This window comes from Parasteatoda tepidariorum, chromosome 6 (assembly GCF_982258835.1).
Source record: "Parasteatoda tepidariorum strain Cologne lab strain chromosome 6, Ptep-v5.0, whole genome shotgun sequence".
In the NCBI taxonomy this organism is placed as follows: Eukaryota; Metazoa; Arthropoda; class Arachnida; order Araneae; family Theridiidae; genus Parasteatoda; species Parasteatoda tepidariorum.
The window spans coordinates 24,377,947-24,401,366 of record NC_141760.1 but is presented as its reverse complement, the minus strand read 5'-3'; the positions used below and the strand labels follow the sequence as shown (position 1 = coordinate 24,401,366).

Below are 23,420 nucleotides of genomic sequence, written 5' to 3'. Positions count from 1 at the left end.
TTTTATTTTACTTTATTTAATTTCAATAGTTATACAATACATGTGAGAAATATGTTTAAACTGTTAGGTGATTTAAGCTTCATTATTTCTTCATGTAACGCAAATGTGGTTTAGTTCCAATGGAAATTTCTCCTAACACTTGATCCAAGAGTTCCCTTAGGTTCAAAATTACAAGGCGACGTTGTTGAACATTGGTACCCGTTAACCCAAAATTGGGTCGGCTGTTTATCGATGATTATGAAATAAAATAAAAACCACATGTCCCAATCACAATATGTTTTAGTAATATCCCTATTTTTTAAAATCTTTTTTGAGCGTCATATTTAGTGCTCTTAAATATCATTACTTAAACTGTATAACATGTTTGAGTTTGGGTGGAGTTCGATAACTGCATTCAAATCATCCAACTCCAGTCCTCTGCACAGTAAACTGGTTGTCGTAATAATTTCATTTAAAACAACTGAAAAGGGTTCAAGTTAAACAGAGCATTCCATAAAGTTTAACCTTAATGTATATTTTTAAAATCCTTGATAAAATTTAAGCGAAAAAAAAAAAGAATACACACATTAAGGGTCATAAATTAATAATTAGACTTAAAAAAAAATCTATGAAAATTGAATAAATCATGACTGATGAAAATTAGATTGTTTTTTCTAGTAATCAAGTTTTTAGTCAAAGCTTTGAAGGCCATTAAAACATAACACGTTCGTGAGTCATCGGTCATTCAAACTGGTTTTCTATTTATCATACTGCCTATTTAACTTATTCGATAACAATGTCATTTTTTTCTCTCTTTGAAATATCAATTTGCAGCCTTTACAATGTGTTACATGTAATTACAGAACACCCTGTATTTTCCGTGATTATTATTTAGGTAATTTTTACTATCAAAATTAAAAAATTTATTAAGATAAATAGCTTTTTCAATAGCTAAAATTTAAAAATATAATTTTTTAACTTCTTGTAATTACTACGTCTTCTTAACTCTTCAAAATTATGTTGAAAAATTATGATGTCAAACATGATATAAAATGTTTTATACATTTTAAAGTACACTTCTTTTTATAATCATTAATGAATACATTACAAATAATATTTAATTCTTAAAGAAACTACAAAATTAGTTTTGGACAAATGAATTTTACTGTGATGTGAAATATTTTAAAATTCCTGAATTTAACTTCATAGATACGACGGAAAAACGAATTGTCATAGCATTTGTGCTCAGATTTTTGACCGCCCCTTTGACTGAGCTATTGCACAAAGTTGCATAGATTTTACGTTAAAAGAACAACTTAGTGTTCAAACGATATTGAGGAGCATTTAGAATGTCAAAGGCACTCTGGGGAAAAAAAGTAAATAAATAAAATTCTGCTGCTTTTATCCATAGTAGGTTTATCAGGCATGTTGCAAATATTGACGAGCTTTCTTAGAGTTCTTAATATCATTTACATTTGGAGCAGTATAGTAGATTCTGGTAATGGTGTCATTAAACTATAAATGAAATTTCATCTAGAAAAGAATCAGCACAGTTTGAGCCCCATCCTAAGCACACTTCTCTTCAAATACAATTTATAAAAACATAGCAAATCAAAATTGAAACATTGTTTATTGATTACCAGTTAACTATTGAAATTCATTGTGCACAATGTTAAAATGCTATTATTTATTAGATCTATGATTTTAATCTTAAATCATGAATTATGATTCTCTGTTACTTCACTATTTTCATTAGTGATAAGTACAGCCCGGATTTTGATGACCTAAAAAGTGAAGAAAATGTGAAAGTTGAGCTAAAAATGCCTTATGACATGATTTAAATGAAGTAAAAATATTGAACTAAAACAATGTTTTACTCTTTAAAATTATTATGAGTCATTTCAAAAAATATAAAGCAATGCAATACTTGTTCTACGTTCATTAAAGTTTGAAAAATATGTTTTATATCCTAAAATAACAAAAAAAGGAAAATTTATTGACTTCAAAACATTTTCATTTTGTATAGAAACTTCAATGAATATAACAATTTCCATCTCATAATATTACTAAATATCAGAATTCATTTGATTATTAAATGATTTTTGATATTTTGAAATGTAAACGAGCGTCTCTTGTCTGAAAGTAAATTTTTATACCTGGAGAAGCTTCTTTCAACGTCTACTGATGTTATTGGTGCGTACTTGAAAAAGACGGTCTCACTTACTGACAATTCTTCTTTAATTTGAAAATATGTTGCTTCACCTGTTAATATCCTAGAGATTTTCTTCATTGTTTGGAAGCCAGAGATCTTCTCCAAAACTTTGTTCAATTTAGCTGCTACACTTTGTGCTATCTTTCCCCTTGCTTTTTGCAACACTTGACTCACTATGTCAATATAATTTATTGCATCGCAAAGTTCCAATTTTTGTTTCTCCAAGCTTGTAATTGCCGAAGACACAATAGCAAAGTTAGACTTGATAAATGATAAGTTTCCTTAGATTTTATCAGAGGCCAACACGTTTTGCGCTGTCTTAATTGATGCAGCATCTTCTGAATCAAGACAAATTATAAGACAAATCTTGCATTTCATGTAATAAAAATGCCCCAAAAAATAATAAAAGTTGGAAAAAATTCTTTAAAGGACAAAAAATGCAAATGTCATCAAAATCTGGGCCTTAGTAATAAGCAATGAAAACTCACCATCATGCTCTAAGGAAAATCTTTTTCAATGGTGCATTAGAGTTCAGAGATTTTACAAATAAACAGTTAAAAAACAATTATAAAAATGGAAAGTAATGTTAAATTAATGGGGTAATGCCTTTTCATTCTATGTATGAATCACAGGGATAAGCATAGGCATTTTCTGCATTAAATTTGTTAAAATTTATTTTAGTCATGATAAAAATAAAAAAAAATTTGTGTATAGTATGAGAAAATGAATTTTTTCATACCTGCTATAGTATGAAAAAATGAAATGAAACTTTACCTGTAGCTTTTTTTAAGACAATGTACAAAAACAGCTCCTTTTTTATATTAGGTTTTATTTCATACCAAACTTTAAGACACTTGAGTGCATTAACATTGATACAAATGGTTAATAAATTAAGAATTTAATATACTTTTTTATTACCATTAAACTGTAGTTGATTTAGACTAAGAAGAAACAATACACTTCTCCATTTGATTACAAAACAAAACATTATTATTTTAGGCTATAAAGTAGCAGTAAGCATAAACAAATGCTATTATTTCAAATAATAACGAATAAACAATTTAATTCCATTTATTTAATCTGATTTGAAATGAGGTCCACACTCCCTTAAGATGTTCTTTGGTCTCTTTATGTTTCTAAATAAAGCATAAAGAAATAAAAATAATAAATTCCCGTTTAACATAAAAACGATACAGTTGTACCGTAAACATTTTTTCCTTCATGTTTCAGCATTTATACATAACTTTTTCAACAAAAAAAAAAAATATGCTAGCAACATTTAGACCAATTCAAATTAGATATTCATTCAACACGAAACAATCCTACAAAAAAATTAGGAAGAAAAAAAAACTTTAATGAAATAAAAATTAGAGTAAATTATTTACTTTTTAATATTGTCATCAATAAACAAATTTTGTTGTACTATAAAATCATATTAAGATTGTGAGAAACAGAGACAACTTTTTGAAAAGCAACACAATCCCTGGTACACAAAAAATCAATTAAAACGAACACGAAAGCCGCACATCAATTAAAACAAAAATGTATTCAAATTTATCTGAAAGCAAGATCAATTCAGTGTTGTTAAATTCTTTAGAACTGCTCTTAGAAGATATTCGAGGGTATGTTGTTATTTTGCAGGACAGCCAATGGTGGATACGATGTATTTTAGATGTAAATATAAACTACGAAGAAGCTAAGTTTTCTACAGCCTCATGAACCTTCACTGTCATACTCGTACCCATAGAAGCCTTTAACATTGAAAGTAAATAAAACATAGATCATTTAAAAGGTTGATGTAGAAACAACAACAGGTCAAGATTATTTCATATCGCCTAATGAGATAAAAATGTAAACACAAAAAGGGCACTACCTCATTCCTAACTATTTCATAAAATTTTATAGTGTTTATATGTTTAAATAATTACTAATTCTGTTCATAACATATTGTTACAGAGTTAATAATCATAATTTTTCTTTCAAGTTTGATAAAATATTTTCTATGATATAAATGTTATTCGTATCTTGTAACTGATTTACATATTTTTTGCATATCTAAAGGTAAACCATTTTTTTAATAAGAAAAATATAATTGATAGAAATAAAACTGTTAATTTTGGATACATTTTAGGAGCCAAAAGGATGGGATAAATTATTACTTTTGGTATGAATGATCATTGATATATATATTGGTTTAAGAATTTTAAGCTTTTTACTCAGTTTTCCATGTATATTATATTAAGTATCTTAAAGGAAAAAAAAGTTGCACAGCAGACCGGTTTCAATTAATAAAAATTTTAGTTTGCAATAATCTATATATATATATATATTTTAAATTTCTATTTCTATGCTACAAATTTGAAATGTGTAGAAAAAAAATTCGTATATTTTTGAGACCACATATTTCAGGTCAAAGGCCAAATCAGGTTGCTTTGAAAGATGATCTAGCCTCAGAAGGTCATAAGGAATCAAATGAAAGGTCTATTTCTTAGCTTTGAAATGATGTTTCAAATTTTTTTCTTTCCTGATACAATTAAAAAAAAAGTTACAGCCATTTATATGTATGCAAGTTTGTGGTTTTTTTCTATGAACATTTTATTTTTTCAAGTGTCTATAACTCTCACAATTTTCAACTTAAAAATCTAAAAATTGATTGAATTGCTATACTTTATCATGTATGCATGTTCCACCAAATTTCATTAAAATTCAATTAAAATTTCCAAAAGTGATTGATCTGACAAGGAATGACACATTATAAATTTATCCTTTGCTAATATTTCCTTCTACTTATTATATAAATGTAATTCAAATTTTAAAGGATCTTTTTGATTGATAATTTCTAAGTCAAAATATAAAGAATTTTACTCTTATATGCTTCAAATATATATTTTTATAAATTTATTATTTGATTGTTTCAGAATTGTTTTTCGAATAAAGCAGTGGCAAGTTAATAAAAACAACATTTTAATACTTGCCACACATTTGACGTAACTATTAATACTCAGCAGTAAATAATCTGTAATCAACACATTTGACATAACTATTAATACTCAGCAGTAAATAATCTGTAATCAACACATTTGACTAACTATTAATACTCAGCAGTAAATAAACTGTAATCAAAAATCTAATCTATCCTCATTAAAGTGAGTATTGAACTATTTAAAAATAAATTTTATGTAACATGAATTTTTTTCATTTTCAAAGTTATTAGAAATAAATTTTTATCATTTCAATATTATTGTTTATCATAATGTGCTTAAATTCACAAATATATTATTATTTTTCATTATTTCCAAATAAATAAACAATAATTGATAACCACATAAAAATTTTATCGATAATTTTTTTTTAACAGCTAACTCTTATTAGCCATAGTTTTATTAACTGTTATTAAAACTGCACCTTACAAATTCATTTATAAAATGTTATAAGTAGAAACCCTTTCAATGACGATGTCGAATAAACATAATATATAAACACTTAAACATCAATTTTAACTTTACTGCAGAATTATTTTCTATGTTACAATTACAATGCTTAATAATTAAGTACAGATGTTAGGATAAATATGAATAGGATGATTAGACTTTACATGGCATAACTATTATTTTAATTAAAATCCGAATTATCTTTTCCTTACAACAGAAAGCAAGAAAATTATATAAATATTGCAGCTAAACTTTTATAAGAGAATACTCTTAATATACATACTCTTATATCAAAATGATATAATTTTATTTAAAAACAAATAATAAACATAGCAAAGAAAACTACGTTTTTAATGTTACGTTCTACGTTTTTACGTTTTATTTTTAAATATCTTAAAATTCGAAAACATTTTCGTCTAATTTCATTTTTTAAGCACAAATCTCCTCTTTTCAAGTGGTTGTTTACAAAATAAATGTAAACACAATCCATCAATTAATCAATTGTGGCAACACGCTATTAGATGCGCAAACACAGACTTGCAAGCACATGTTTTTCTAAAAGCGTGGCGTTTTTAAAAAAAAGATAGAAAATATACAATCAACTCAATTTCTAAAAGAAGATTCAGCGGTGTCATCAGGTAGATTTTTATGTTGCTTTATTCCTTTTATTATATTTATTCTTCTAGTTTATTGATTTATTATTAATTATTTGCACTCTGTCTGCATGTGCATTTATGTAAAAATATACAATAGATTAGTAGTAACATTTGCTCACATGTACACTTTTACTGGAATCCTAATAGTGTACTAAATGAAAAAAAGGCATTATTTATAAAGATCTATTAATATACTTAATAATTCCTAAGAAAATTTTATATTTTACTATGTTTATTTATCATGTACTTTGATTGTTTGAGTTACTATGTTATAGCAGTGGTTCCGCTCAACTTAGAAAAATATGAGTTTTCTTTAAGATTCGAGACTTCCAAATTTCTGAGCCTTTTCTTTTTTTACTTAATGCTGGTCCCTTATAAAAGTATCATTACTTTTATAGATATAATAAATCAATATTTCGTGATTTGAATATACAGTCGGACTTCTATTTAACGAACTTCCATTTTACGAATTTCTCTATTTTGCGAATTTTTTCGTGGAACCAAGAACATTTTGGAAATTTCTTCGTTAAATAACTTCTAAATAGCGAAGTCAATTTTCTATTTAACGAAATTTTTTTTTAGATCTACTTTCCCCATTTCCCAAAATATTTGAGAAAATTATTAACTAGTTAACGCATTTTATGGGGGAAATGACCTTGAACTGATTTTCGCATCCCCTTAACTTTTAGAGATAGCAGTAAAATTCCTTTCCCTTTTTGTTTGCATTTCATACAGGAAATGCAATCCCACTGGAAAAGGGGGGAAAGGGTCAAATTCCTTGAATAGGAAATGAGCAGAGAAGATAAAAGGAATGGGTCATCAAAGTGTGTGGTCTCTGGTCCCTTATTGACATGTCCTATTATCTCCACCCCCACTGTTCACTTCCTCTCTAGAAAAACTTTCAACTTTCTCGTTGTTCACTCAGTAGAGCTCCTGTTTTAAGATTGCTGATCAGAGTGCTGCTTGTTGCTTTTCTTACGGCTGCAAAATGTCGAAGCGAAAGTGCCTGACTATTAAAGAAAAAAATTACAAGATAAAGGTGCATCAATTGCAATTTTAATTATTTCTAGTATCCATGAATTTAAAACCTATTCTACGTTGTGTAAGTATTTCAAAAGATGATTTTCTATTTAACGAATTTTCCATATAACGAACTTTTTTTCAGGATTTAGCGACTTCGTTAAATAGAGGTCCGACTGTACTATATATGTATATATAAGTACAGTTTATTCAGTAATAATTTATCAAAGAATAAAAATCAAAAACTTTGTATAAGCCAGAGGGTCCTAATGTGGTCTATGTAGACACCCAGGGGTCTATTTAACGAAAGCGGGGGGTCGATCCGAATCAGAAGTGTCGATTGAGGGTCGAAGAAAAAACAGGTCTTAATACGCAAATCACACATACCTAATTGAGTATGTAAAATTTGTTAATTTTTTTATAATTGACTTAATATTACTTTCTTTATAGAACATAAATTAATGAGCATATATTTATGCGGTTGAAACAAGTATTTTCGTACCAGCGCTCAGTGGCATGAACTCTGCACTTCTGGTTTATAAGTCATATGCATATGTACGCTTATCCAAATGTCACATGTGACGAGCATTGACGTTACAAACACAAATATCATACGCAGTTTCAGCTATCTTTGCAAACTGTGTGTGAACAGTGTTGTATATTTGCAGTGTCATTGTAATGCAAAAATATGCACCCGCTATACGAAATACCTCAGCCATTATGCTAGCATTTCCAAGTTCCTATATGGTTGAAGCCGGTTTCAGTCACGTAAATTCAATCTTAACTATGTACAGAAATAAATTAAATGTGGAGTTTCGAGGGGTTTAGGATTAAAATTGTTCAATTTTGAACCCAATATAGCCAGCCTTGAAACAAAAAAAAAACATGCGCACCCATCTCATTGATTAAGAAGCAATAAATCTATAGTTACTACTTTACTTATTATTCTTCTACTTATTTATAATTACTTATTATTTAATAAATATTACGGTATTTAAATTTCAACATTAATATATTTTTCATAAAACTATTGTTACACAATGTACTATTACTTTTATGGAGGTCGATGGAGATTTCGAAAAATTATAAAGGGGTCGCTGATCAAAAAAGTTTGACAACCCATAACCCATAGTATAAGCTGTCTTTGTAAACTCAAATTCAAGCACTGTTTTCCAATATTAATAAGATAACAGCCGTTAATCAATCCAACTACATTATTTAAAAAGAAAATAAAGTCTATTAATAATTTAGAAGCAGTGTTTCTTCTTCCTAAATAATGTAACATCTCTTTTTTTTTTAAATAATAAAACCTATCTCACATTTATTTTTGCTTTTGGAACTCTGACTGAAGTCAGCCTAACACTATTATATTATCGTGGTATTTTTATCATTATTATTTATTTACGATTATCTATTAATAATTTAGAAGCAGTGTTTCTTCCTAAATAATGTAACATCTCTTTTTTTTTTAAATAATAAAACCTATCTCACATTTATTTTTGCTTTTAGAACTCTGACTGAAGTCAGCCTAACACTATTATATTATCGTGGTATTTTTATCATTATTATTTATTTACGATTTCTGATAGTATACTTTTGATTCGAAATGAGTTTAGTTTCCTTTTTAAAAAAAACCTATTCAAACCAATGTATAATGCTATGTCTATCTGACTATATTTCTCAGTATAAATTTCCTTATGTTGTCCTATGGTTTTAGACAAATTTGATAAGTTATTATGCATAAGTGGAATCACTGTCATAGAGATAAATTTGATTTCAATTGTATTTTTGCAAAAAATACTATTGAAATCTAATCTATTCTAACCTGCAATTTACCTTGATGATCTAATTTATTTTTTGCATTAGTTTGTAAATATTTGTTTTTTAATTTAGTATATGTTCTATCAAAAAGTTTTGTTTCTTAATAAAACAAAATTATGTATTTCTAATGAATTACTTTGTATAATGAAAAATGTGGTTTGGAATTTAGTTGACATTTTCCTAAAAAATTAAGTGAATTCTATTTCTAAAATTGAGTGGCAGCCCTATATCTGTTTTTTTCTATGTAAGAATAATTTTATTGACTGTTGGATGAGTAACATTGGTATTTGTTTTTAAAATTTGCATCAATATTATTAATTTTGTGGTAAAAAATTTTTAATTAAAAATTCTTCTTTTAAAGTAGTGCTAAGAAATGTCATTTTTAAATTTTAATAGTGCCCTGAAATTTTTATTTAGATTAGTTATATCGCTTGAAATTTTCTTTCAGTTATTAAAAATTCTATACATTTAACTTTTTTTTCTTCTTAAATATGCAGGATGGAGTCAACCGTACCATCTCAACTGTCTCTTGGTTGTACAGAGACAAAACTGTGTGAACTGTATCCTTACTGATATTTTCATCTGAGTCCCTATGAAATAAATGAAAATTATGTAACTAATACTTATGAGTTTAAAAAAAGCATATTTTAAGACTTCAAGGTATTTTTAAATACAGATGAGAGTGTTTTGTAATATATTTTGGGTTGGGTTTTGTGATACATTTTGGTTGGACACAATGGTAAACATCTTGATCTTTCTTATTTTTCTGTATTTAGATTTTGTATAAGTTTCATCAAAAATACAAACTTATTACGAAATAACATAGTTAATGACTAAATGATTACAATCAAACTTCAATATTAGAAATTTAACGAAAGACGCTAAGAATTTCGGATTATTGAAAATCCAATATTATAATTAAATATTGTTTAGCAATTCGGTCAAAATAATAAGTTTATTGATGTTTTGAAAGTGGTATAACATGAATTTGTTTCATTATGTCGAAATCATTGCATTTACTGTGTAATGTTAAAATCTTTGCATAATTATTTGATTTTAGTCTCTGTTAAAGTTTTTCTATTTTTTTTTTTTTTTTTCTGATAGCAGAAATAGAAAATAAAACTGATGCTCTTGCTTCATTTAATATTTCTGATTCTCCCCTGACACCACATAATGAAACAGTATTGTTCATTGTATTCCTCATAAATATCAGTTTCTTTTGGATTTGTTAGATTATCAAGTTCTTTCTTATTTTTTCCTCAAATATGCTTATTTATACACATATTTTCCCTGTCAGCTCTTTTAGGGAAAAATAATTCAGGAAATTTCTTTTCAATCATGATAATTTATTTCTTAATAGAGTTGTAAGGAAAAGCCTTTTTAAAAATTCATTCATTAAGAAAAAAAAATTTTTGATCATTAGATATGTGTTGATGAATATCAAGGATCATCAAGAAATTCGGCTAAAAAAGAAGGTTTTTTTTAATAGCAACATAGCAAGCATTTAATTGAGTTGGTAATATTTGTTTTTATCCTTGCTGTCTTAAACTGTCCTAAATTAAATAATGCTGTTGAGTTTTATGTGAACAATGCTAAAATTTTTAATTTGGGATCTTATTGAAAAGGAAACATGTAAAAATGAATATCAGTAAAAAAGGTGTAGTTTTTATGTGCAAAAAGTACACAATGATTATATTTGGAGTTATTAGTCTATCTATTTTTAAATTTATAAATTTTAGGCAGGTCAATTTATATTTGAACTACAATTCCTGTCCAAAACCTCTTACTGACATCCAAAACCTCATCCTTTATAAAAAAAATCTTATTTCGTATGAGGTTAAACAAAAAAATATGCAATAAAATTTTATGTGACAAGTTATAAAAACATGGGAAACTTTACTTGTAATCAACTTAAACAAAAGTGCTGGTAACTCAAACTCTTTTTGTAACCAACAATAGTTGAACTTCATTTTACATATATATATATACAGTAGAGAACCGATTATCCGGAACGATCGAGAACCATCGCTATTCCGGATAACTGATTTTTCCGGTTTTCTGAATAGCTACAAAAAGCCGTTTTTTTAGTGTTAAACCCAACTAAAAAAAAATAATAATAATATTTGGAAATAATCTTAAAAATAAGAAAAAAGCAATGAGGTAATACACTAATGATTATTTGTGAAATGATGGTAAGGTAAACATCTTTCAAAAAAGAAAGAAAAATCCTAAAATCTTATGAGGAAGAAGAAGAAAAAAAAATTTTAAATTGCGGGAAAATTTATCGAATTTCGTTCCGGTTTTCTGATTTCCGGATAACGGGTTCTGTACTGTGTATATATATATATATATGTAAATATATAGATATGTGTATACATATATATATATATATATATATATATATATATATATATATATATATATATATATATATGAATCAAAATAAATATTAATTTTTTTTATTCATACATATATATGGATCAAAACAATTTAAGATTCAGAGAAGTTGTGATATGTTCCGAAAAAATTTACCTAATATATTGGGATTCTAAGCCTTTCCCATTTCTAATTCTAAGAATTTTATTTTAAATGTTAGATCAACTTTAATTTAAAAAAAAAAAAAGAAAAAACAATTATCACTTATTTTCTTTTGAAATTTATATTTTCTTTAATAATATGTTAGATATTGTGTCTCTCGTGATGTTTTGTTCAGTGGCAATCCTTTTACTGAGAAATTTTTAAAATCTCTTGTATCAATACTGAATCAGTCTAGTAATACATTGAATGTAGAAGAACTTCTTAGAATAGCTGATTCACCTGATTACCAAATATTTGTTCTCTTACCTCCTTTGCAAAGGTGTACTACCAAAATTCCTCTTGAAGTGTTGTGTGCTATTATTGTAAGAAAATAAATCCAACTACAATAACATGTTAATTATTATTTACTACTGCTATAAATTTATAGTATGTTAAAAAGCTTGATGAATGAAGGTTGTGACATTTTAAAAAAAAAGTTAAGGTGTCTTGAAGAAACTTGTTTTAGTGATATTTAATTGTACAACAATAATTTATTTGCAAAATCTTAAGTTTTGTAGACCTTAATAGAGGATGGTGCTAAGTAACCCTCTCTACATTTTTCCAGTGTTAAGGGCTTCAAGTACCTTTAGCGACTACCATTTCTTAACAAATTTATATTTTTGCAATAAATTAAACCTCAAACTGTGACATAAATTGATATGACTTTAAATTCGTGTAGAGGATTTGCAGATTTTGCCAATTAGAATCTGATAAGAAATAAAGACAAAATATAATCCTTAATTCCTTTCATTAATATATAAACTTTTCACATAATTTAGTTATAAATGTTTAAGGTTATTTACTTAAAATCATTAAGATCCTCAGCAAATTAAAGCAATATATCACAAACAGGTTAAATAAGTGTTTGGGATTTATAGATTTTGTCCATTTAAAGCTTTTGGACAAGAAATAGAGATACTAAGTGACAGTTTTTTTTTAGTATTTTCAGTGGGGAGTGGCTCATTTAAATGATTGTGAGTGATTTATAGATTTCACCAATTGGCAACTTAGGGGGAGAAAAAATACAGGCAGAAGGCATAGCATAATCTTTCTTTCTTGCTGTCAAAGTTTAAAAGTTAGTTTACATGAATTCCTTGAAATGTCACTTAAAACAAAGTAGGCATTTTTGAGAAATATTTACACCAGAAAAATAAATTTAAAAATAAATAAATTTTTCATTTGCATATAAAACATTTCTTAATTTTAACTTAGCTTGCTTTGCTAATAAATTTATTGCACATTTGAAGAAAAAAAAACTTAGTAATTCTTTACTCCAAATGTGTAAAATTACTGTTCCAAAAATGTCTTAAAACCTCTAAACTTGAGGTAATATCAAAAGTGAAGTAGAGATTTTTAAGTCCAAATTCTTAGAATTAAGCATCAACAATCAGCTATATTTTGAACTCGATCAGTAAAAATTTATATTACTAAATTTGACGTCATCAGATACAAGTTTAACATAAGAACTCATTTTAGTTTTAACCAGGCATTTTAGTTTTAAGAAAAGTGTGATAACCTGTAATAAATATCAAATTCTGTATATTGCTAAATTTAACATTATGTACAATTTTAACGTTTTTATGAAACTATCTTGGCTGTTACCAAATATTCTAGCCATGCAAAAAATGTGGCAACTTAAATGTTTAGTAATATAATTTTTAAATGTTATTTTTACTTGAAAATTAAATTTTGATTAATTGTTTTATCAGGTCCATATTGAGTTTAACCTTCCCTCTGACATTGTGAAATGTGGATCAAATCTAATTCAACCCATGCCTAGTTGCTTCAATAAATGGAATGTGAAGACAGATGTTTCGAAATTACGTGGTCTTCATATTATTAACTTAGCAACACATCCTCAGTATAAAAAAGTAAATATTTCTTTATAAATTTTTATTCAATTATTGTAATAAATAGAAATTATTAAACTTTTTTTATTTATAATATTTCTTTTTTGTAAACAAAGAAAACAGTTTCATAGTTGAAAGTTGTCACTTTAAGCCCTTTTATATGACAGGCATATTAATGTGATAATATACATGACCAATTTAATGTGACCAATTTTGAGAGGAGGAATACTTTTTTGATACAAGGAAAATATGTTTGAATGGTTTGTAAAGCACTGTGATTTCTATGTGGGCATCTAGATGGTTTTTTGCATTTTGCTGCTAGTAGAGTTTTTACAAACTTATAAAGTATTTATCTGTAAGCATTGCTAAAAAAAACTGATGTAAAAATTTTGCAGTTAGATAAAGTGTAACTTATCAGTTGCACGATTTTTTCATGTGTACAAAGATAAAAATTTCCATAAAATGAATCAAAGTTACCACTCTTATCTATAGCTTAATTATTTAATTTTCTTTTAACTTCTTGCTATAATGTTGCCTGCCCCAAAAATTGAATAAAAAAGTACTCATGTTTGTGCAATGTATGGAAAATCAACTTTTAGATTGATAAAATGTTCTTTCAGAGATATCAAACTTGAAATGAAATTATAGTTTGATTTAAATAAGTGTTCACTTCTTTATTATTAGTATTTTATTATCAGGAATGTACAAATAAAATTCTCTAAGAGCCAGCTTGTTATGGATTGTAGATTTGCTTAATATCGTACTAAAATATTTGACTCCAGTTTTGATTTTTTAGAAACTGTGGCTACCAAAATTCCAATACCCTCGATTGTTTTCATTTAATAAAGGATTTTGAATTAACTGATTGTTAAACAATTTCTTACTTGTAATTTATATTCTTACCTTTTTAATATTTGGTGTAATTGACTTGATTTTTATTTTGAAGTGTTTTTAATTTCTACCTTAGATGGGATATGGCTTGCGAGCTGTGCAACTATTGAAAGAGCTGTATGAAGGAAAAGTTATATTGCTTGGAGAAAATGTTAAATTGTCTAATAATAATCAACAAACGGTTGAAAGTCAAGATGGTGGTTCTAAATTCGAATCCCCTCTGTTACTTCAACTATCAGATTTAAAATTGGATAATATAGACTTCATGTGTGTTTTCTTCAATTTGTCATCAGATGTTTTCAGGTTGTTTTTCTGTCTCTTTGTTTTTATAATCAAATTTTATTTTTAAAAGAAAAAAAATCTTTAAAATAATGTCAATTAAAATAGAATTTTAAAAAATATATATATAAATTTTTGCAACTTTATTTTTTTCTAAACTTTATAATATATTTATGTCGAAATATTTTTTCTCTAGTTTTTGGAAGAAAGCGGAATTTGTACCTTTATACATGGCTGCTAACAAAGTAAGAAAAGGTTTTTCCTAGCATTCTAATTACCATCATTATTTTCTATATCTATTGATTGTTTGTTAGCATTTTATTTCAGTTTGTCATGTATTATGATTGTTTGTTTTCAAGAAAGTAAAATTTCAATAGCCATTAAAGCTATTTTATATCGTTAGCCATTTTAAAAAAACCAAACCTTTAAGTAGTCTAAATAAATGCCCATGAACCTAAAATACTCTTTGTTTTGTTTTTTTTTTTTTTTTTTTTTTTTTTTTTTTTTTTTTGCTTTTAAATTTATTTTTGCACTTGATTGTATTGAATTTGTAATGTTTTTATTAGCTGCTTTAGTTACTCTTCCAGCTGATAAATACTGCATTAAACTCTCATTTTGGGATGATTACCTTTTTGTTTATTGCCAGTTTTTATTTTTCAGGATTCTGATGTAGTACCTATTGCCATGTTTAAACCAATCAATGAAGAGTCATCTAGTTTTGTAGAAAAAAATATAATGAGTTTCATCAATCATTATTTTGCAATTCTCAAATCACATTATAAGAAGTTTCCAGCATCTTTTGCTCTTAGCATATTCAATTCTTGCCCGAGAATTATAAACACAAAAGGTATGTTATCCTTATGACCACTTATCAGAATATATGTGTCATAAAATATTTAGTCTATGAAAAAGAAGTTTTATTAAAGAAATCTTACTATATTTACTATTTTGGGTTAAAAATGGGGGGTATTTTTTTTTCTCTTGTTCTAAGTCTATTAGATGTGGAAAATACGATTCTGAATATTCAAAATAACGCTTTCATTATTTTACATTTTGTGAGTTATTTAAATAATTTCTACTCAAAAATTAAATGCTATACCTTGCAAAACTTCCGAGTTCATTTTTCTTAAGAATTGTTTTCTGAAAGTGGTGCACATTGTTAGTCATATTCTACTCTTATGTTTTTAACCTTTTATTGTTAGGGGTCTGTCCAGGCCGAATTTACTACCGTTTATCGGTACCTTCGCAAATTCATCTTTAGGAAAAGCGGAAGTTTCACAAATGCAACTTTGGGAAATACGGTAGTTTCACAGAATACTTTTTCTTAAAAGAAGCGATAAATCCATATTTTTGTGTTGATTATTTAATATATGTTTAAATTTTTCACGAATTATTTCTAAATTTTCACAAAATAGGTACCTCTCAAAAAATCCTAGACAAATTCCTGATTGTGAATAAATCAGATATGTAAGATTTCAAAAATTTCTTTCTCAAACAAATGTCTTCCTTAACATAGAGATCTGCATGTTCTATATGCTATGGAGCGATTTCACTATTTGGGAATGTCATGTATGCAGACTTTAAAAACAGTTCAGTTTTAAAAATTCAAACAACTCTAATAATATTTTTGTGAAAATAAAGCTTTGCCATCATTTATCCTCTAACTTTGAAAAAAAAACTACTAGATTTTATTTTTAAACTAAGCTATATATTAGATGTCCCATTGGTAATTTAAAACTCACCCAACTTCATATCGATGGGTACCTTCTTGTCTGGGATGTAAACACAGGCTGTGTTCAATGCTGAGCACAATCCCACAATCATGCCATTAGTCCTGAAATTGTAGAGCCATAGTCCACCTGGAATGCTTTACTTAATGCTTTGCAAGTTATTCTGCAAATATGACATTCTTATATGGTGTAATTTTCCTATGATAATCGAGTATCTGCAGTTATTTTAATTTTGTGTTCTATAATCTTTAGATTTACAGAATACAAAAATTTCATATTTATAATCAATTGTTTTAACTTTTTTACAACTGTTTTAATAATTTATTTTAATAATTTATTTCAATATTTGTATAAACTTGTTTTATTTTATTTTCTAGATATTTCTAAAGAGGAATTGGATTTATATTTAAAGCCCTATCATATGAAGTCACTTGAAAAATATTGTTTAAGGCTTCAAGAATTGAATACAGTCATTCACATCATTCCTACTATTGCCAAACTGTATTTTAAGAATATCTTGAAAAATGTACACCTTCCAGTTGCCCAAGAAGTAAAAACATTTATAAATATTAAAATATTTATTATTAACTGAAAAAGTTTCCTGATGCATGCAATGCAATTTTATAATTTACATGCTTAATTATTTCAACAATTAAAGCATGCATTATCTTAATTCTACAATACAGTATTATAATATCATCATTATGCTACATTATCATTGCTTTGATACTATTGTGCAAACTTAATACCCATACACATGTTCTGTTACTTCTTGAACCAAAAATATTCTTTTATACTCCATTAAAGTTCAGTTTTTAAATTTGATATATATTACCGTGATCTAAATATTCCTGGAATACTTCATTTAAAATTCATCCGTTATGAATATCGTCTGTGAAGTTTTATGAATTATTTTTATGACTTTTATAAATATAAGGTATTTAATTTGGACATGGTTTTTCATTCCGGTGATTTTCTAAAAAGAAAAAACTATCAAAAAACATGCATTCAATTTTATTTCGCAATGAAATATGTACAACAAAAGCAGCAGTATTTGGTTGATATGAAAATTTAAAAATGTAGAAAATCCATCAAAGATGACCACCGTTCTGGTAAGCCCTTAACTTTTATTAATGATCAACATATAGATCAAGTAAAAGAATTGATACTCAGTGCTTTTTTAACAGTTTTTAGATTATACTCTGTTGCTTGTTAAGAGAAACCATTATCCATAGTGCGTAGTGATTTTAAAAAGTGCTTATTTTCGATTTTCATTTTTTAAAAGCCCTTAAAAGTGCATTTTTCATGGGGTGTTTATAAAAAGTGCTTAATTTTCCCTTTTCGGAAAAGATTTTTTTTTCTTTACCATATTGATATTCGCTGCGTAATATGCAAATTTAAAAGCGTGGTTTTCACAATGTTCTATTCAACGTTTTCACAATTCCTTCAACCACAATCCATTTTGGCGTATCGTTGGCCCGTAACATATGATGGCACCAATCATATTACATATTTGATGAAATACTTGGGAGTCTGCATGTGCGTCTACTGAGCTGGATTCGAAAGAATCTTGCATTCTCATGCGCAACTCTGCTGCCTTTTGCAAGGTATTCTCAATTCATTTTCCTCCCTCTGAAATCGAACTGAAAAATCTCCTGATCTTTTTATGGAGACTAATATAATCAAGAAAAGAGTTTTTTGTCAGAAACTAGTTATTTTATCATGATCGTGTAAAGTCTTTGAAAATTATTATGCATTTTGTTAATGTATATAGTGCTTAAAAATATTTTTGGAGTCCTTAAAAGGTGCTTATTTTTTGTTAAGAGATTTGGCTATGCACCCTGTTATCCCTATAGAGGGAACCTGTTTGCCTCTAAGTGAACTCCAAATGTATGCCAAGCTCCCAGCTTGATCGTATATCAACAACGCTACCTTTGCACAGTCTTCTTTTTGCTTGCTTTTCTAAATTGTGTGAAATGAGGAAAACAAAACTTATTGAATAAAAACTATTGTTTTGTTTCCCATAAAAATAGAAAGTTGTATCATATTTAAATACTACTAAATACTACTTTCTTTTTTTCAGTTTAAAGGAACGGATAAAAGAATTATAAATTTTATTTCTTGTAAACAATTTTCTTCTACAGCAAAACAAAAGTAAAAACACTTCAAATGAAATGTCTGTCTAACTTGTTTAACTTTTAAAAACTTTTATATTGTTTTGATTCCATAACTCTTATGAGCTTAAGCAATTTTTTCTAAGGTTATTTTGATAATAGTAAAAAACAGTGACAAAAGTACATTGAAAATATTTTTAAGGGGATAAAAAAATAAATTCTTGATTGGTACTTTTTGTTTTATGCCACAATTTCAATTAATTTTTGATCTTGTTATTATAAGTAAAGTATCTTGTTATTATAAGGTACTAAAATGTCAACGTTTAAGTAATCATTTTGGGGAATATATCCGAAATATTTGTTAAATACCATTATTTTTTGTTTATAACAGCGAATGTTTATATTCAGCATCTGTCCCATATATACATGTTGACATCTTAAAGGATAGCAATAAAATTGATATGTCTCAATTTATTGTAAAGGTAAATGCTATTGCCTGTTTATATAAACTCTATTGCATAGTCCCTAAGTCGGAATGGTATAGTGGTAAAGGCACTGAGCCATCCCATCCTTGAGATCCAGTTGACATCATTGTAAAAAACGATGGTTTGATCCCAAGTGGCAGCTTGATGTCCCATTCAGTGTCAGATCGATGGGTACGAGATTGACTGAGAAGTAAAGTGGTTTATGTGCAATGTGCATCAGTTGAGACAATCATGCCATTTCTCACACATTAACAGAGCAGTAACCCTGTCTCTGACTTTATTTTAACATGTTACACATTTCAAATATGTTGTCTTTTTTGGCTCACTAAATTGTGTGGAGCCTATTTCAAAAGTGCATTGTGCAGGATTTAACTTGGCATGCTTATCTTATGTGTAATGTCTTTGAATAAACTTACAGACATTTACTAAGCCAATGTACAACTTGGCACTTGATAAAAATTGAATACAAAAAGTTAAATAAATAAAATTTTGATAGTTCTAATTAGTTATTGTTCTAGTTAGTTTTTTTCCTTCTTTTTTTTACTATATGATTAGCATACCTTGAACAATTCAGTTTATTAAGTGGTACTGCCTTTATGTAACATTGTATAAAAAAATATCTAGTTTTCTAATTTTTGGATAGCGCCCATGATTTTATACATAATTTTTAAAATTGTGTAGTTATAAAGGAGAATGTGGTACTTATAGGACATTTTATAACTTAATCTAAAATGTCTGCATTTTTTTACTCAGAAAACACAAATGCCAATAAAAAAAATAAGGTAATAAAAGCCTTTTTTTTACATACTGAACATGACAGGTTTACCATAAAATGATCTATATTTTATATTCTGTGTGTGGAACCGAAAGTCTATATGAAATTAATAAGCCATTGTTAATGTACAATTGTTTACATGTATATATTTGATCAGATTACTGATTAATTACTGATGATATCGTTATATTTTAACCTTTCCGTTATTAATTTTTATTTTGTCCATTTAGGCTATATTGCTGTCATATGGGTTACAAAACAAATCGTTAGATGCTATTTCAAAAGATTTAGAACTACAGAATATTCAAGTTGTTGGTCTTTTAAATCGAACCCTAAAGAAAATCAGCAGTTACATTTCGGGCATTATTGAAAAAAGTGTTGAAAGTACATTAATCTCTACTGATGTTGAAATGAAGCCTTTAGAAATGGATTTGGATGAAGAGCTTGTAAGGCAGCATTTGAGAGTATAGTTTTTTGTGTATTTATTACATTTTGATTCAAAAATCAATCATTTTATTATTTTTACAGGAAGAAGCTGCTATTCAAGTTCAGAAGCAACAGGAAAAACTACTTGCTTTGGATGTTTCTCAATATGCAATTAAAGGATCTGAAGATGAATGGCAAAAGGCACTTTTTACTGGAAGAAAAACGCTTGTTAGCATAAAGAGGTACACTTGTTATTTATTATTTTTTTCCATTTATTAATTGCTGTTTTCTATATGCTGTGTTGAATTGACATTCTCATTGTTATGGAATTTGAATATGGAGTCTAGTGTGAAATATTTTTACTGTCAGTTTATTTTTATCAAGAATTATGTTCTTATATTATAAAAAACATTCTCTGGTATGATTTTACAATAATCGATGACTGAACCCAACAAATGCGTAACCAAGCTTTTTGTTAACATTTTGTATAGAACACCTTTTTATAACCTAAATTCTATCTCTTTTAGGAGTGATTAATAATTTTTTTCTTCATAGTTTAAATTAAAAATTTACAATGCTAATATTATATTAAAGTAATGTATTCTGATATTTTATTCCAAACACTAAGAATATGGCATGTAAAAAAATTAGGAATTGATTTTATAAAAGTTTTAAAACACTTTTCTTCCATTAAAAATCATCCAAAAATAAAAACTGTAAACTGTACAACAATTCCAATCAGTCATCTATGAGAGAAAAAGTTCCCTTGAACTACCTCTCTATTAACTTTGATATGAATGACAATATTTTTTGTTAGTTCATGTACAATGGTTTTTACTTACCTACCTTTTTGTTTATTTAGTCCTATCAGTTAGAATAATTATGATTTTGGTAAAATGTGTTTAATCTCTTGCAAGCTAATTTTTTTAAGATTTTTTTCTTCGTGTAATGGCTGCATCTTTGTATATTATAAAATTGGAGATTTAAATGATAAGAATAATTACATTTTCAGAAATCTAAGAGTAAAATTGAAAAGAAATTTCACACTAACCTCTTGTAAGTTGATGTGAATATCATCTTTAGCACTTGAACAAAAATGAAACAATTAAGAAATAAAACTTACTAAAACACCTAAACAACTGCAGAATCTGCATTGTACTGGAAAGCGTTATCCTTGCCAAGAGATTATACTTATACTCAGTTTTAGAATTTATTGAAACAATTTATAGCTCAATCTTATTAAATTTAAATTTGTATGTGATCCCCCAAGGTAGTCAAAAATTATTAACTTATTACCAAGATTTAATCTTCATGCATGTAACTAACTTTGAATTTGTAAAAAAAAGTATGCATCAAAAAATATGTTAATTTAACTTCAATTTCTCACTGTCATATTAATATATTTTTCATAGATATTTATAACATTTTCAAAATTGTAATAAATCCCAATATAGCCTATAACAAAATTTTTGCAAAAGATTTTTTTCCCCTTTATTTCTTCTCTCCTTTATTATTATTAATATTTAAACAAGTTCAGAAAATTAAAAAAAATTGCTTAGAATGTTTGAAAATCCCCAATTCTCTAACATGTCTGCAAATTAGTTTTAGATTTCAAAAAGATTTTGGGTAATTAAGAAAATCTTCATTTATGCAAGATAAATAATCCCCACCTGCTACATTTAATCAGATCATTTTATTCTATCTAATAACAAAAATCTTCACTCTTTTACATTTTCAATACATAATCTAGAAATGTTTTAATCTTTTTTTCTTTTTGAGATCGAAATATTATTACTTCCTGGTGTATGGTTGTATTACTGCCGTGGAAATATAGTGATTACATGATAAGCCCTCTATATTTTTTTACATTAAAATTTTTAATTGCTAAATATGATGCAAAATTTCAGTCTATATTTACATATCAGTTAATCTCTTTTCATGTTTCATATTTTATTTTCTGATATTTATTTTATAACTGAAAGATTTAATTGATTTATTTCTTTGCAGTATCAAGAATAAAGTAGAAAATGAAAATGCTGCTAAAACTGAAAATAAATTCAGAAAACACAAAAAACAATTTAAAAAGAAAAAACACTGATCTATGTATTAAATTTTTTTAATGTATATAAAGTTTTGTATTTATTAAAATGTTTTTTATTATGTTACTTTATTTTAATTTCAATATTTATGAAATACATGTGACAAATATTTTTAAACTGTTCAGTGACTTAAGCTACTTTTTTTATCTTTTTTTTCCGGCAGTCAACACCATGCATTTCCACATGGTATAGAATCCAAAATTTTAATACATAATCATAGCAACACACAAAATATAAAAGGTGGAGGTACATGTGAGTTTTCAAACTGCTCACTGTTTGTAATTTTATTTCTGATTTTTTATAGTTTAAATGTTTTTTTGTTTTTTTTTTAAGAAAAGAAAATATTTACTTTAACGTTTTATTAAGTTGACTGATAAAAAGTATTCATCGCTTGGATGGAGCATTAATGTTCACATAAAACTTGCCATATTTGCCATCAACATAGAATAATCATCAACAAGCGATTTTACAGATATGTGTACGTCAATTGGTTAAATCCTTAATTGCGGGAGACATAGTAAAAAAATTATCTATACATTTATAAGGTTGTGATTTAATAAATTACTAAAAATTATCTTCTGCAAATAACAGTAGTTGGGAACTGTATATTTATGATGAAAACAACTTATAACTGTAGGGTGTTTTCTTAAACCAGTTTTTAAAGTTCTTTTAGTTAAATTAGTTTCAGTTGTTTCGAAACTAAAAATCGTTCACTGCAATTAATCTTGAAATTTTTTTTTTTTTAAAAAAAATTATATCGTATTTTAAGCTTTTATTTAAAAATAAGTGTAATTATATTTAAAATGCTGCCAAGGATTTGGGCTTGGCAATAAAGAACATAGTGTGTAACTGGTTAGGATAAGAAGTCATACTTTTGAATGCTTCATTACACAGTTTAAGTGCCTGGGTCCACTGATTACTAATAATGATATAAAAACTAAAATTAAGCGCAAATTTTTTATGGCGATACTTGACAATTGAAATGGGCTACAGTTGGCGCAGAGCAAAACTCTCTACCTTTCGCAACATTGCATGCATTCACTATTAGCGTGTGGATAGTCATAGGGAAAGGAAG

At 26.9% G+C, this 23,420-nt stretch overlaps 1 protein-coding gene across 3 annotated transcripts; it reads left to right on the top strand.

The window, feature by feature from the left end:
- The first annotated feature begins 5,631 nt into the window (after nt 1–5,631).
- LOC139425169 (RNA cytidine acetyltransferase) lies at nt 5,632–22,411 on the top strand. 3 transcript variants are annotated; one of them, XM_071178902.2, is made up of 11 exons: nt 5,632–6,260; nt 9,617–9,679; nt 11,803–12,019; nt 13,406–13,567; nt 14,514–14,740; nt 14,913–14,961; nt 15,377–15,563; nt 16,824–16,996; nt 20,051–20,266; nt 20,349–20,488; nt 22,254–22,411. In XM_071178902.2, the coding sequence occupies exons 2-11, from the start codon at nt 9,618–9,620 to the stop codon at nt 22,342–22,344; spliced, it is 1,524 nt and encodes a 507-aa protein (XP_071035003.2). In that variant the 5' UTR covers nt 5,632–6,260; nt 9,617; the 3' UTR covers nt 22,345–22,411. The 3 variants fall into 3 exon arrangements, with proteins under 3 accessions (XP_071035003.2, XP_071035005.2, XP_071035004.2); XM_071178903.2 differs by lacking the exon at nt 5,632–6,260 and adding an exon at nt 7,109–7,380; XM_071178904.2 differs by lacking the exon at nt 11,803–12,019 and having other exon boundaries at nt 6,228–6,260; nt 9,617–9,858.
- The last annotated feature ends 1,009 nt before the right edge of the window (nt 22,412–23,420 follow it).